The sequence below is a fragment of the Bos taurus genome, chromosome 5, assembly GCF_002263795.3.
Source record: "Bos taurus isolate L1 Dominette 01449 registration number 42190680 breed Hereford chromosome 5, ARS-UCD2.0, whole genome shotgun sequence".
Classification (NCBI taxonomy): domain Eukaryota; kingdom Metazoa; phylum Chordata; class Mammalia; order Artiodactyla; family Bovidae; genus Bos; species Bos taurus.
Genome location: NC_037332.1, coordinates 112,384,224 through 112,396,161, shown reverse-complemented (window position 1 = coordinate 112,396,161; position 11,938 = coordinate 112,384,224). Strand labels below are relative to the sequence as shown.

General features: G+C 57.3%; 1 protein-coding gene across 1 annotated transcript; it reads left to right on the top strand.

Annotated features, from left to right (window-relative positions):
• The first annotated feature begins 42 nt into the window (after window positions 1-42).
• Window positions 43-11,636, top strand: CHADL (chondroadherin like). Its single transcript, XM_024992797.2, has 6 exons — window positions 43-3,627; window positions 5,131-5,299; window positions 5,831-7,531; window positions 8,058-8,224; window positions 8,864-9,062; window positions 11,397-11,636. Exons 1-6 carry the CDS (start codon window positions 3,620-3,622, stop codon window positions 11,427-11,429), a joined length of 2,277 nt encoding a protein of 758 aa, XP_024848565.1. The 5' UTR covers window positions 43-3,619; the 3' UTR covers window positions 11,430-11,636.
• The last annotated feature ends 302 nt before the right edge of the window (window positions 11,637-11,938 follow it).

Below are 11,938 nucleotides of genomic sequence, written 5' to 3'. Positions count from 1 at the left end.
CGGTGATGCGCCCCCCAACCCCTGCCACATCTAGGTCTGTAAGGGGCAGTCCGCCTTGCCCAAGAGCTCCCAGGCCAGTCTGTATCATCACCGGGGGTCAGCCTGGTAGCCCCCTCTCTCTGTCGTGGGCCTGCCTGTCCCCTTCGCACAGCTGGGTGGGTGGCGCCCAGGAGGGGCAGCCACTCCTGGAGTTCGGGGACAGTGGAAGGCCTCTGCTCTGGGCAGGGGAGTTGGGCCCTGGTTCACCTGCCTAGCCCCACGTCCCGCCTTACCTAACCTGGGCTCCACCAGACCTTTCATTATTCCATTTACGGACCCAGCTGAGTGGAACACAGTCCAGATGTGGCCACAGGCCCTGCTGGCGGCCGAGGCAGGAGCCCCTGGGCCTGCATGGGAAGTGGCCCAGAGTGGAGGGCACCACCCCTGGGGTCCTCTTGTTGCTGCGGTGGTGTGACAACAGCCTAATCCTCTCCTTCCCACCCTGGAGCGGGCCCCACAGTGAAGAGCTCCCTCCGAGGTTGCTTAGGGGGCAGTGTGTCTTTACTGGGCATGGACCACTCAGGCAACATCCTTTTTGGCTGGGTGGCAGAGCGATGCCCAGGCCTCACCCTCCCCTCGCCCCATCCCAGGTGTCAGGCAGGAGGCCAGTGGGGGTCTGGCCATTTTGAGCTCCTGGGCGGCACCCAGCCTCTGGGGAGCTCCAGTCTGGTGTAGGAGACCCAGTGTGGGGGTGGTGGGCGGTGAAGTCAGAGAAGAATCTCGAGTTACAGGTTCAAGAGCTGAGTCGTGACGTCCAAGCAGGACCTCTCACAGGTGATACAAAGGATGCCCACCCCTGCCCCGTCCTTCAGAGCAACTCCAGGTGCAGGAAGGGGCCGGGGGCTTCTCCCCTGCCTACTGAGAGCAGACTTTGGAATCTCCTCCCCAGACTCGAATGCCCACATTTGAGGACGACAGCCAATCCTAGGATTACACAGGCACCAGGTCCCTGAACACCCTGACTTGGGGTCTGCGAGATCACGGATGCCTCCGCTGAGGCAGCCTGTGACCCCCCCCCACCAGCTGCAAACGACCTGCTCAGCCCCAGGCTGTTCCCAGTAAACGGAGCTCAGCTTTGGGCCAGTGGCTTGCAAACCATCGATTCCATCCTGGAAGGCCCACGCAGTGTGGTCAGGGGCGCCCGGAGTAGCACTGTTGCGACAGCAGGAACCTACAAATGGCTCACAGGCACATCTGAAAAGTGGACCAGGAGCACAGGCCACGTCACAACAGTGAGAGCGTGGTGTGGGCTCGAAGCACACCGTGACCCCCACAGGTGCATCAACAGTGGCCTTGAGCAATGGCAGCCTCAGCCCAGCACCCCGGGTTCCAAAGCCGGGATACACGTGTGCGACAAACCCAGCTTTCAGGACGGGAGTTAGCCTGGGGAGGGCAGGGGTCAGGACGGGGTGAAGGCACAGGCTGCCTTCGTGCACCAATCTTCAGAGTGGTCCACCTCCACTGCCTGACAGCCATAGCTTTTTTTAAGGGAAAAATTAAACACAAGAGCATTTTTGACACACAAAAAGCACAAACCATAAGGAAATTTGCCTTCATCAAAATAAAAGGGAGTTCCCTGGTGGTACACTGGGTAAGAATCTGCCTGCCAATGCAGGGGACGTGGGTTTGATCCTTGGTCAGGGAACAAAGCGCGTGCCCCAGAGCAACCAAGTCCACAGGCTGCCACTGCTGAGGCCGCACCCTGGAGCCCATGCGCCGCAACTAAGACCAGACACAGCCAAATACATTTGAAAAACAAAGTGAAAAACAAGTGACCAAAAATACCGTGGAAGTTAACAGACAAGGTGAGAGAGTAGAAAAAGACACTGCAACACAGCAAGGATTCGTGCTGAGAATATACATCCAGTTTGAAGGAAATGCGAAGTAAAACTCTAGGTAATACCATTATAGACCAGGCTGGCAGATACGATTGAGAGGTGACACCAGAAAAAAGACGAGTCTGGCACGTTTACACATTGCTGGAGGGATGTCAAGCTAACGAAAGCCGCTTCAGAGAGTAATTTGGCAGACACAGAAAGCTGAAAACATACACGGCCTGTGAGTCCAAGTTCCCATCTAAGGGTCTGCTTGAGAGAAACTTGTACATGCGCAGAAGGAGACAAGCAGCTTGGTGAGGAATACCAGAAGATTCAATAGCCGAATGAGGCTTCCCTGGTGGCGCAGCAGCTGAGCCTCCAAGCTCTCAATGCAGGAGGCCTAGGTTCGATTCCCAGTCAGGGAACTTGATTCCCAGGTGCCACAACTACAGATTCTGAGTGCCACAGCAGAGATCTCACATGTCACAACTAAGACCCCAGCACAGCCAAAGTAAATAAAGAACCAAATATCCATCAGTAGAAGAGTTAAACTATGGCACACAGACATGCAGTGAGATATGTGTAGCACTCAAAGTGAACAAACCAGATGCAGAAGCTACATGGATCTACTAAATAAACCTTCAAAAACATGGCTGAGTGAAAGAAACATGTTTGCAAAATAATATGGCACTGTTTAATATATTTAAAAACTATACTACTACATGAAAGCCATTGCTTTCGGGTAGAAAGGAGAGACAAGGAGATGCTACACTTTCTTACCTCCATCGGGGGTGGACCACGCTCCTGCCGCTGTCCCAGAAGGGAATGCTGGGTAAAAATGAAAATGAACAAATTTTTAAAATATGCATCACAGGCGAATCTCACAAACAATACTGATCGAAAAAAAAGCCCAGACATAAAAGAATACACCCCATGGGATACTGTGGATAGAACTCGCTGTGTGAGATAAAGCACATGGGGAAGTCTGTGTGTGGTGTGACACTGTTTCTTGCTTTTAAAAAAGAATGAAAGCTGCACTTCCACCAGAAACACAGATCTAAAGTATAGGATGTGGAAAATCATAGGATACATAATTGCTACAGTCTAGATAAACTGTTTTTTTTTTTTTTAAGTGTGCATGTCCCCAGGAAGATAGTATTTAGGTATTCTGTGCAACATTGCAATAAAAAATGGAGGCAAGTCGATACATTTATACAATGAAATACCATCCAATACTAACTAATCAACTTAGTTCCATGATGTTGAGTGGAAAAACAAAAAATGTGCAGAATATCTTGTGTAAAGTGTTGAAGAACATAGGTATATGTTAGCACAAACAAGGCAGAGTTAACTGTTCTTGAGCCCTATGGTGTGCCAGATGCCGACCGTAACCCCACAGCAGCCCCGTAAACCAGTCACTGTGTGTGAGCACATTAACAGAGCAGGGAACTGACCCACAGCAGGAGGAAGTCTAGGTCTGGGACCCACGGGCTGCCTGGCCCTCGAGGCCCCTCCTTGCTGGGCTGGTCCAGGGACTTGGGTCTCAGGCCCAGGCCCAGATTCAGAGCAGGAGGCCCTGTAACTCCAGCGGCTGCTCCCGTGGTGCCTGTCTCTCCCTCACCTCACAAAGCCTCCCATTCAGCTCTGCCCCTGCTGCCAGGTCTGTGGGCCGGGAGGGGGGGCTCCCCCGGCGTCCAGGCGGGGGACTGTTGCCAGCCTTTCCCTGTGCTGCGCCTCCAGGCCAGACTGGCCGTGCGATCGGCATGGCGGGGTGAGTCTTGGGGCCTCAGGGTTGCTGGGGGGGTCTGAGAAGCTGCATGGCTGCAGGCAAGCCCCTATCCCTCTCTGGGCCTCTCAGGGCTGGGGGGACAGGGGCTCTGGGATCTTCCCGGACAGAGATTCTCCAAGGGTCTCAAAACAGGGTTTTGAGGAAGATGGCGGGTGCAGTTGCTCCCGTGAGCTCCCCTGGGCTAGTCCTCCAGGAGCCCAGCTGAGAGCTTGGCAGCCCTCCTGGACGCTTGACCTTGCAGGGATCTGTCACCACGCAGCCCCCACCCCACTCCAGCCTGCGCTGAGCCCCAACCTCACTACAGACTAGAGGATGCCACCAGCCCCAAGGCCAGGCTGGACCCTGGGACTCCAAGGAGACTGCAAAATAGATGGTGACAAGCCAGTGAACAGAAATGGGGGCAGCTCAGGGTAGAAGCCAGCCCAGGGGTCAGGAAGGGCTGCTCAGAGCTAAGGACAGACACGGGAAGAGCTGGTGAGGTTTGCGTGGCAGGCAGACAGGAGGGAGCTGCTCTGCGTACTTACGGTACACTGAAGGCTCAGAGCGGGTGGGTACCTGTCAGGGAATCAGGACTCAGGACCTCCCAGCAAAGGCAGTGAGGAGATGCTGGAGGGTTTTCAGCTGGGGTGTCAGGGCCCAGCTGTATTTCAGAAAGTTCCCTCTGGGTGTTAGCAGTGAGCGGAAGGCTGCGGGGGGGTGGGGGGGGCGGCAAGGAGTGCCATCGTGGCACGGTGGGCCCTGTGGAGAGGCAGGTAGCAGTTGGGAGGTGAAGGGGTCTTGCTGGGCAATGGATGGATGGTGGGTGGATAGATGGGTAAGTGGACAGACCAGGCCCAAAGCACAGCTCTAAGGCCATATCCTCAGTTTCCCCCAGGCCAGGCCAGCTGGGTGGTAAGATGGAGAGAGGACAGCAGAGGAATAAACAGCAGAGAAGTCAGAGCTCCCACCAACCTGCCTGTCAGTGGCGCTGGCCAGCCACCAAGGCTCCTTGAGGCTCTCGGGTCCCATGACACCTGGTCCCCCAAAGTCTAGCCTCACTCGGGCCAGGCCTGGGTCCGCCCCTCCAGCTGCTGGGCCGTCTTCTCAAGGTGGGTGTCGTGCTCCCTGGCACCAGGGTGCCGATGCCACATCAGTCTGAGGAACGGCTGACTCTCCATCGCCAGCCTCACCCCGGGAAGACAGGCCTCCCCTGGACCCAGGAGCCTCTGCACTGCCTGTTCACTCCTCTGAACTGACTGGGCAAGGCCTCACCAAGGCAACGGGCAGATAGTCACAGAGACTCGCCAGGTCGTCCCTCTGATCCCGTCTCCTCTGTTAAAACGGAATCCCAGCTCTGTGGAGGGGTTGGAGGCTCAGGGTAACGAAAGCTTCCCCAGCACCAAAGGAGGAAGATGTCCGATGGGCTCTGGGACAAGAAGCAGGGCTCAGGGAAGCAGACAGTGTGGGTCTCTTGTTCTGTGAACAGTTGGCCCTTCTCTCTGCCAGGCCCCAGAGCCTCTCCCTGGTGCTGTTGCTTCCACTGCTGCTGCCGCTAGGGCCAAACCGGTGCGCAGTGGCCCAGCGCTGTCCACAGGCCTGCGTCTGTGACAATCCCAGAAGGCATGTCGCCTGCCGGCACCAGAACCTCACCGAGGTGCCAACTGCCATTCCTGAGGTCAGCAGGGCAAGGTGGGGTGGAGAAGGACAGCGGGAGGAGCCTGGGCTGGCACCGGAGGTTCTGCCACTACCTGGCTGGGGGAGGCCCCGGCAAGTCACTTTTCCTCCCTGAGCCTCTGTCTTCACAACTGTAAAATGGGAATGATAACAGCCAACAACAGGGAGATGATCTATTTAAAATCCTAAGTGACTGGAACAAGTTATGTGACCTATAATAGATACTGAGTTAATTACAGGCCCTAGGGCAGCGAACTGGGGACCTACTGGGATAAGGTATGGTCTCTGCCCTGCGGAGTCAAGAGCTGGAGAGTGAATGTAGAGGGGTCAGTGATAATTCAGTGTGGAAAGTGCCAGAGTGGGGGATACCCGGGTGGCTGTGGATACCCTGGAGCAGGCGTCAGGGAGCAGGATGAAGAGAATGAGGGGGAGGAGGCTGTTCCAGGTGAGGGAAGAACAGGTGCCAGCATCAGCAAGGGGCACAGGCTGTGGTCCGGGTGCCCCTCAGCGTCCCCTCCCTCTCCCTGCTCAGCTGACCCAGCGTCTGGACCTCCAGGGCAACATGCTGAAGGAGATCCCCCCGGCCGCCTTCCGGGACCTGCCTCACCTGACGCACCTGGACCTGCGGCGCTGCCAGGTGGAGCTGGTGGCCGAGGGTGCCTTCCGAGGCCTAGGCCGCCTGCTTCTCCTCAACCTGGCCTCCAACCGCCTGCGCGCGCTACCCCAGGAGGCGCTGGACGGGCTAGGCTCGCTGCAGCGGCTGGAGCTGGCGGGGAACTTGCTGGAGGAGCTGCGGCCAGGGACGTTTGGGGCGCTGGGCGCGGTGACCACGCTGAACCTGGCCCACAACGCCCTGGTCTACCTGCCCGCCATGGCCTTCCAGGGGCTGGTGCGCGCCCGCTGGCTGCAGCTGTCGCACAACGCGCTCAGCGTGCTGGCCCCCGAGGCCCTGGCCGGCCTGCCCGCCCTGCGCCGGCTCAGCCTGCACCACAACGAGCTGCAGGCCCTGCCTGGGGCGGCCCTGTCCCAGGCCCGCGGCCTGGCCCGCCTCGAGCTGGGCCACAACCCCTTCACCTACACGGGCGAGGAGGATGGGCTGGCGCTCCCCGGCCTGCGGGAGCTGAGGCTGGACCACGGGGCCCTGCAGGCCCTGGATGCCCGGGCCTTCGCCCGCTGCCCTCGCTTGCACACCCTGGATCTCCGCGGGAACCAGCTGGACGCCCTGCCGCCGCTGCAGGGCCCGGGGCAGCTGCGCCGGCTGCGGCTGCAGGGAAATCCGCTGTGGTGCGGCTGCCGGGCCCGGCCACTGCTGGAGTGGCTGGCGCGGGCGCGCGTGCGCTCGGACGGCGCGTGCTGGGGGCCGCGGCGCCTGCGTGGGGAGGCCCTGGACGCCCTGCGGCCCTCGGACCTGCGCTGTCCCAGGCCCGGGGCGGAGGAGGAGGAGGAGGCCGAGGAGCTGAAGGCCGCGCGGCCCCGCGCCCCTGGCGACGCCCCTGGGGAGGAGGCCGGGGCGGCCGGGCCCTGCCCGCGCACCTGCGTGTGCGTCCCGGAGTCGCGGCACAGCAGCTGTGAGGGCCGGGGCCTGCAGGCCGTGCCCCGCGGCTTCCCCAACGACACCCAGCTCCTGGACCTCAGGCGGAACCGCTTCCCCGTGGTGCCCCAAGCGGCCTTCCCGGGTCTGGGCCGTCTCGTGTCGCTGCACCTGCAGCACTGCGGCCTCACGGAGCTGGAGGCGGGCGCCCTGGCGGGGCTGGACAGCCTCATCTACCTCTACCTGTCAGACAACCGGCTCTCCGGCCTCAGCGCTGCCGCTCTCGAGGGGGCCCCCCGCCTGGGCTACCTGTACCTGGAGCGGAACCGCTTTGTGCGGATGCCAGGGGCCGCCCTGCTCGCCCTGCCCAGCCTCTTCTCCCTGCACCTGCAGGACAACGCCCTGGACCACCTGGCACCTGGTGACCTGGCAGGCGGGCGGGCCTTGCGCTGGCTCTACCTGAGTGGGAACCGCCTCGCCCGAGTGTCCCCTGGGGCGCTGGGCCCCGCTCGGGAGCTGGAGAAGTTGCACCTGGACAGGAACCAGCTGGGCGAGGTGCCCACTGAGGCCCTGGAGGGGCTGCCGGCCCTCCTGGAGCTGCAGCTCTCGGGGAACCCGCTCGGGGCCCTACGAGATGGCGCTTTCCGGCCCGTGGGCCGTTCGCTGCAGCACCTCTTCCTGAACAGCAGTGGCCTGGAGCAGGTGGGCGCAGGGGAAGAGGGGCGAGGGGAGGCAGCCCACACCGCTGCCCTGCCTCGCTGGGCCCCAGGCTGGGCGTGGGGCCCCGAGATGAGCCGGGCACTGCGCCTGCCCCTAGGAGCTCAGGTGTAGGCCACAGATCAGGCCAAATGCTGTGCCACAGCGAAGCAGGGAGGACGCTGCTGAGGCCTGGAGGCAGGAGCTCCCCAGGGTCTGTGGGATTACCTGCTGTTACACACGTTGTGGGCAGGGCTTTTGTTATAATTATATGGGGGGTATATATATAAATAATTATATTTATAATCAAATATTTATAATATATATTATATGGGGGGATAGGGCCTAGCAGTAAGAACCATGAACTGGGGGGTCTGGGTGACTTGCACAGGGCAGTGCTTTGGCCTTGGACCAGCCTGAGTCTTCCACAAGCACTGCCCTTCCTGCCTCTGCCTTGGCCTTGCCACTCCCCAGGCCTGGGGCTGGGACAGGCGTGCAGGGTCTCACACCAGGGCCTGGCGCCTTCCTGCAGATTTCTCCTGGGGCCTTCTCAGGCCTGGGGCCCCGGCTCCGGAGCCTACACCTGCAGAAGAACCAGCTGCAGACACTGCCTGCCCTGCCCGGTCTTGGTGAGCTGGAGCTTGTTGACCTCAGCGGCAACCCCTTCCACTGTGACTGCCAGCTGCTCCCGCTTCACAGGTGAGCACCTCCGCCTGAAGTCCCCCAGCTGGGGGCCCGGCCAGCTGCTCTCAAGCCCCCACCGTCTCTCTGGGGGCACCAAGTCGGTGCCATCTGAGCACCTTTGGCAGGGGAGGATCCTGCCAGGGCCAGTTACCCCCTCTGGGGAACTACCCCACAGGGCTTGGGGTGGGTTTCCCTGAGCCTCTGTTCCCTCATCCATAAAGTGGGGGTGAAATCTGCCTGGCCGAGTGGACCTAGTCAGTGTGTGTGAGTGCTGTACATCATTGCCCAAGAAAGCAGCAAGGGCCCTGGAGCCCAGTGACCGGGGCTCAAACCCGTCTCTGTGATTGTCTCCTTTTGAGGAACGTGGCCTCTCTGTGCTGTTTCATCATCTATAAAGGCCATGATGGTGACTGTAAAATGACGTTAAATTCAGTAGCTCGTCTCGATCGGTTTGGCTCACCAGTCCTCCACCACTGTTTATTACCGGCCCCCTTTTACAGGAAGGGGATTGAAGTTTGATTTGCTCAGGATCACTTAACTGGTGTGTCCACTCTCACCCACTAGGCCCCACCATCCCCAAATCCCTGAGGACCTCCTCGCTGTCCTCAGGAAAGCTCAGCACAGGGGCTTCCCCACTACCCCTTTTCTTCTCAGGTGGCTGGCTGGGCTGAACCTGCGCGTGGGGGCCACCTGTGCCACCCCTCCCAGTGCCCGTGGCCAGAGGGTGAAGGCCGCAGCTGCTGTCTTTGAAGCCTGCCCAGGCCAGGCTGCCAGGAAGGCCAAGCGGACACCAGCCCCCAGGCCTGGCGCCTGGGGGACCCCCACGAAGGGAAGACGGCAGAGAGCGAACAAGGTCGGCCGAGGGGTGGTTGGGTCAGGTTTCAAGGCCCTTATGGTAGTAGGGGTCTGACTTGTCTTGGTCCCAGTTTCATGAGGTTGTAGATCTGGGCAGGGACCAGATCTACTTCTGGTGGCTTCTGAGAGTGATGTCCACCCTCTCCAGCTCTGCGCTAAGCTCAGAGGGGGCCTATGGGGAAATGACTGCACGCCGTTTTGTCCCCTGGGCAGTGGCTGATTAAGCTGCAGCCTCCCGGGACCGTGTGTCCAGAAGAATCCCACAATGACGGTCACTGCTAGCTTGCTGTCCATTCAGCCTTTTCCCACCCAATCTCGGGGGCCTTGCTTGTTGCTGGGGTGGGAAGAGCAAGGGTACAGGTGTGCTGCTGGCACCACAGATGAGACTCCATCACCCCCTTGACTACATTTGACAAAACATATAGTTTTCTTTTTTTTAAGTAACTGGGACCATAATTCAGTTCAGTCTCTCAGTCATGTCCGGCCCTGCGACTCCATGGACTGTAGCACGCCAGGCCTCCCTGTCCATCTCCAGCTCCCAGAGTTTACCCAAACTCATGTCCATTGAATCGGTGATGCCATCCAACCATCTCATCCTTTGTTGTCCCCTTCTCCTCCTGCCTTCAATCTTCCCCAGCATCAGGGTCTTTTCAAAGGAGTCAGTTCTTCGCATCAGGTGGCCAAAGTACTGGAGTTTCAGCTTCAGCATCAGTCCTTCCAGTGAATATTCAGGATTGATTTCTTTTAGGATGGACTGGTTGGATCTCCTTACTATCCAAGGGACTCTCAAGAGTCTTCTCCAACACCACAGTTCAAAAGCATCAATTCTTTGGCGCTCAGCTTTCTTTATAGTCCAACTCTCACGTCCATACGTGACTACCGGAAAAACCAAAGCTTTGGCTAGATGAACCTTTGTTGGCAAAGTCAAGTCTCTGCTTTTTAATATGCTGTCTGCTGCTGCTAAGTCGCTTCAGTCGTGGTTGGTCATAACTTTTCTTCCAAGGAGCAAGTGTCTTTTAATTTCATGGATGCGGTCACCATCTGCAGTGATTTTAGAGCCCTCCAAAATAGTCTGTCACTGTTTCCATTGTTTTCCCTATTTATTTGCCATGAAGTGATGGGACCAGATGCCATGATCTTCGTTTTCTAAATGTTGAGCTTTAAGCCAACTTTTTCACTCTTCTCTTTCACTTTCATCAAAAGGCTCTTTAGTTCTTCTTTGCTTTCTGTCATAAGTGTGGTGTCATCTGCATATCTGAGGTTATTGATATTTCTCCCGGCAGTCTTGATTCCAGCTTGTGCTTCATCCAGCCCAGCGTTTCTCATGACGTACTCTGCATGTAAGTTAAATAAGCAGGGTGACAATATACAGCCTTGACATACTCCTTTTCCTATTTGGAACCAGTCTGTTGTTCCATGTCCAGTTCTAACTGTTGCTTCTTGACCTGCATACAGATTTCTCAGAAGGTAGGTAAAGTGGTCTGATATTCCGGTCTCTTTCAGAATTTTCCAGTTTGTTGTGATCCACACAGAAAGGCTTTGGCATAGTCAATAAAGTAGCTGTTTTTCTGGAATTCTCTTGCTTTCTCTGTGATCCAGGGGATGTTGGCAATTTGATCTCTGGTTCCTCTGCCTTTTCTAAAACCAGCTTGAACATCTGGAAGTTCACGGTTCATGTACTGCTGAAGCCTGGCTTGGAGAATTTTGAGCATTAGTTTACTAGCGTGTGAGATGAGTGCAATTGTGCAGTAGTTTGAGCATTCTTTGGCATTGCCTTTGGGACTGGAATGAAAACTGACCTTTTCCAGTCCTGTGGCCACTGTTGTTTTCCAAATTTGATGGCATATTGAGTGAGTGCAGCATCTTCACGGCATCATCTTTTAGGATTTGAAATAGCTGAAGTGGAATTCCATCACCTCCACTAGCTTTGTTCATGGTGATGCTTCCTAAAGCCCACTTGACTTCGCATTCCAGGATGTCTGGCTCTAGGTGAGTGATCACACCAGGGGTTTATTTCAGCTAGGCTGGGTCTTCTTGGCTGCACGGGCTTTTCTGGAATTGCAGCAAGTGGGGGCTGCCCTTATTGCGGTGCACAGGCTTCTCACCGTGGTGACTCTTGGGCTTCAGCTTTAGCTGCACATGGGCTCAGTCGTTGTAGCTCCTGGGTTCTGGAGCACAGGCTTAGTAGTTGTCCTGCAGCATGTGGCATGTCCCCATATCAGGGATCAAGCCAGCATCTCCTGCACTGGCAGGCGTTTTATTTACCACTAAGTCATCAGGGAAGCCCTAGGATTTGTTTCTACTTCTATTGAAAGTAGCTGCTTCCTCCCAGGAATACAAAGGCCTTGAAGGACACGGGCTCTGACCCCCGGCAGAATGTTCTGCACTGGGGTGCTCACCAGATTGAAGCCACCGAGTCCTGGTTGTGACCTGGCCGACGAGCTGGATGAAGTTTAATCCCACTGTTGCCATTTCATGTCAACTTAGGCCACCAAGTTACTGAACTTTAACAAGCCTTCTTTCTCTTACTTGTAAAATAAAGTCAGCACATCCTCACAGGATCAAAGATGAAGCAAGCAGTGTGAACACCTGTAAACTAGTGTCTGGCATGAGGCTGTCACAAATGTGGAATCCCTTGCTTCCCCATCCCTCGAGCAGCCGAGTCCGACGGGGTGACAGTAAAGGAAGGTGCAGGGGGTTCCACCAGTGTTTGTACCAGGGAGCCGCTCGCTGCAGGCCGTCAGGCAGTGGGGCAAGGAGTAGAGAGGCTTCTGTTCCTCAGGATGTCTTCCAGTCTTCAGGTGTCCCCCACGCCCCCGACCCCCGCCACCGCTGTGGAACTTCACCAAGTCCCATCCATAGGCAAGGGCAGTG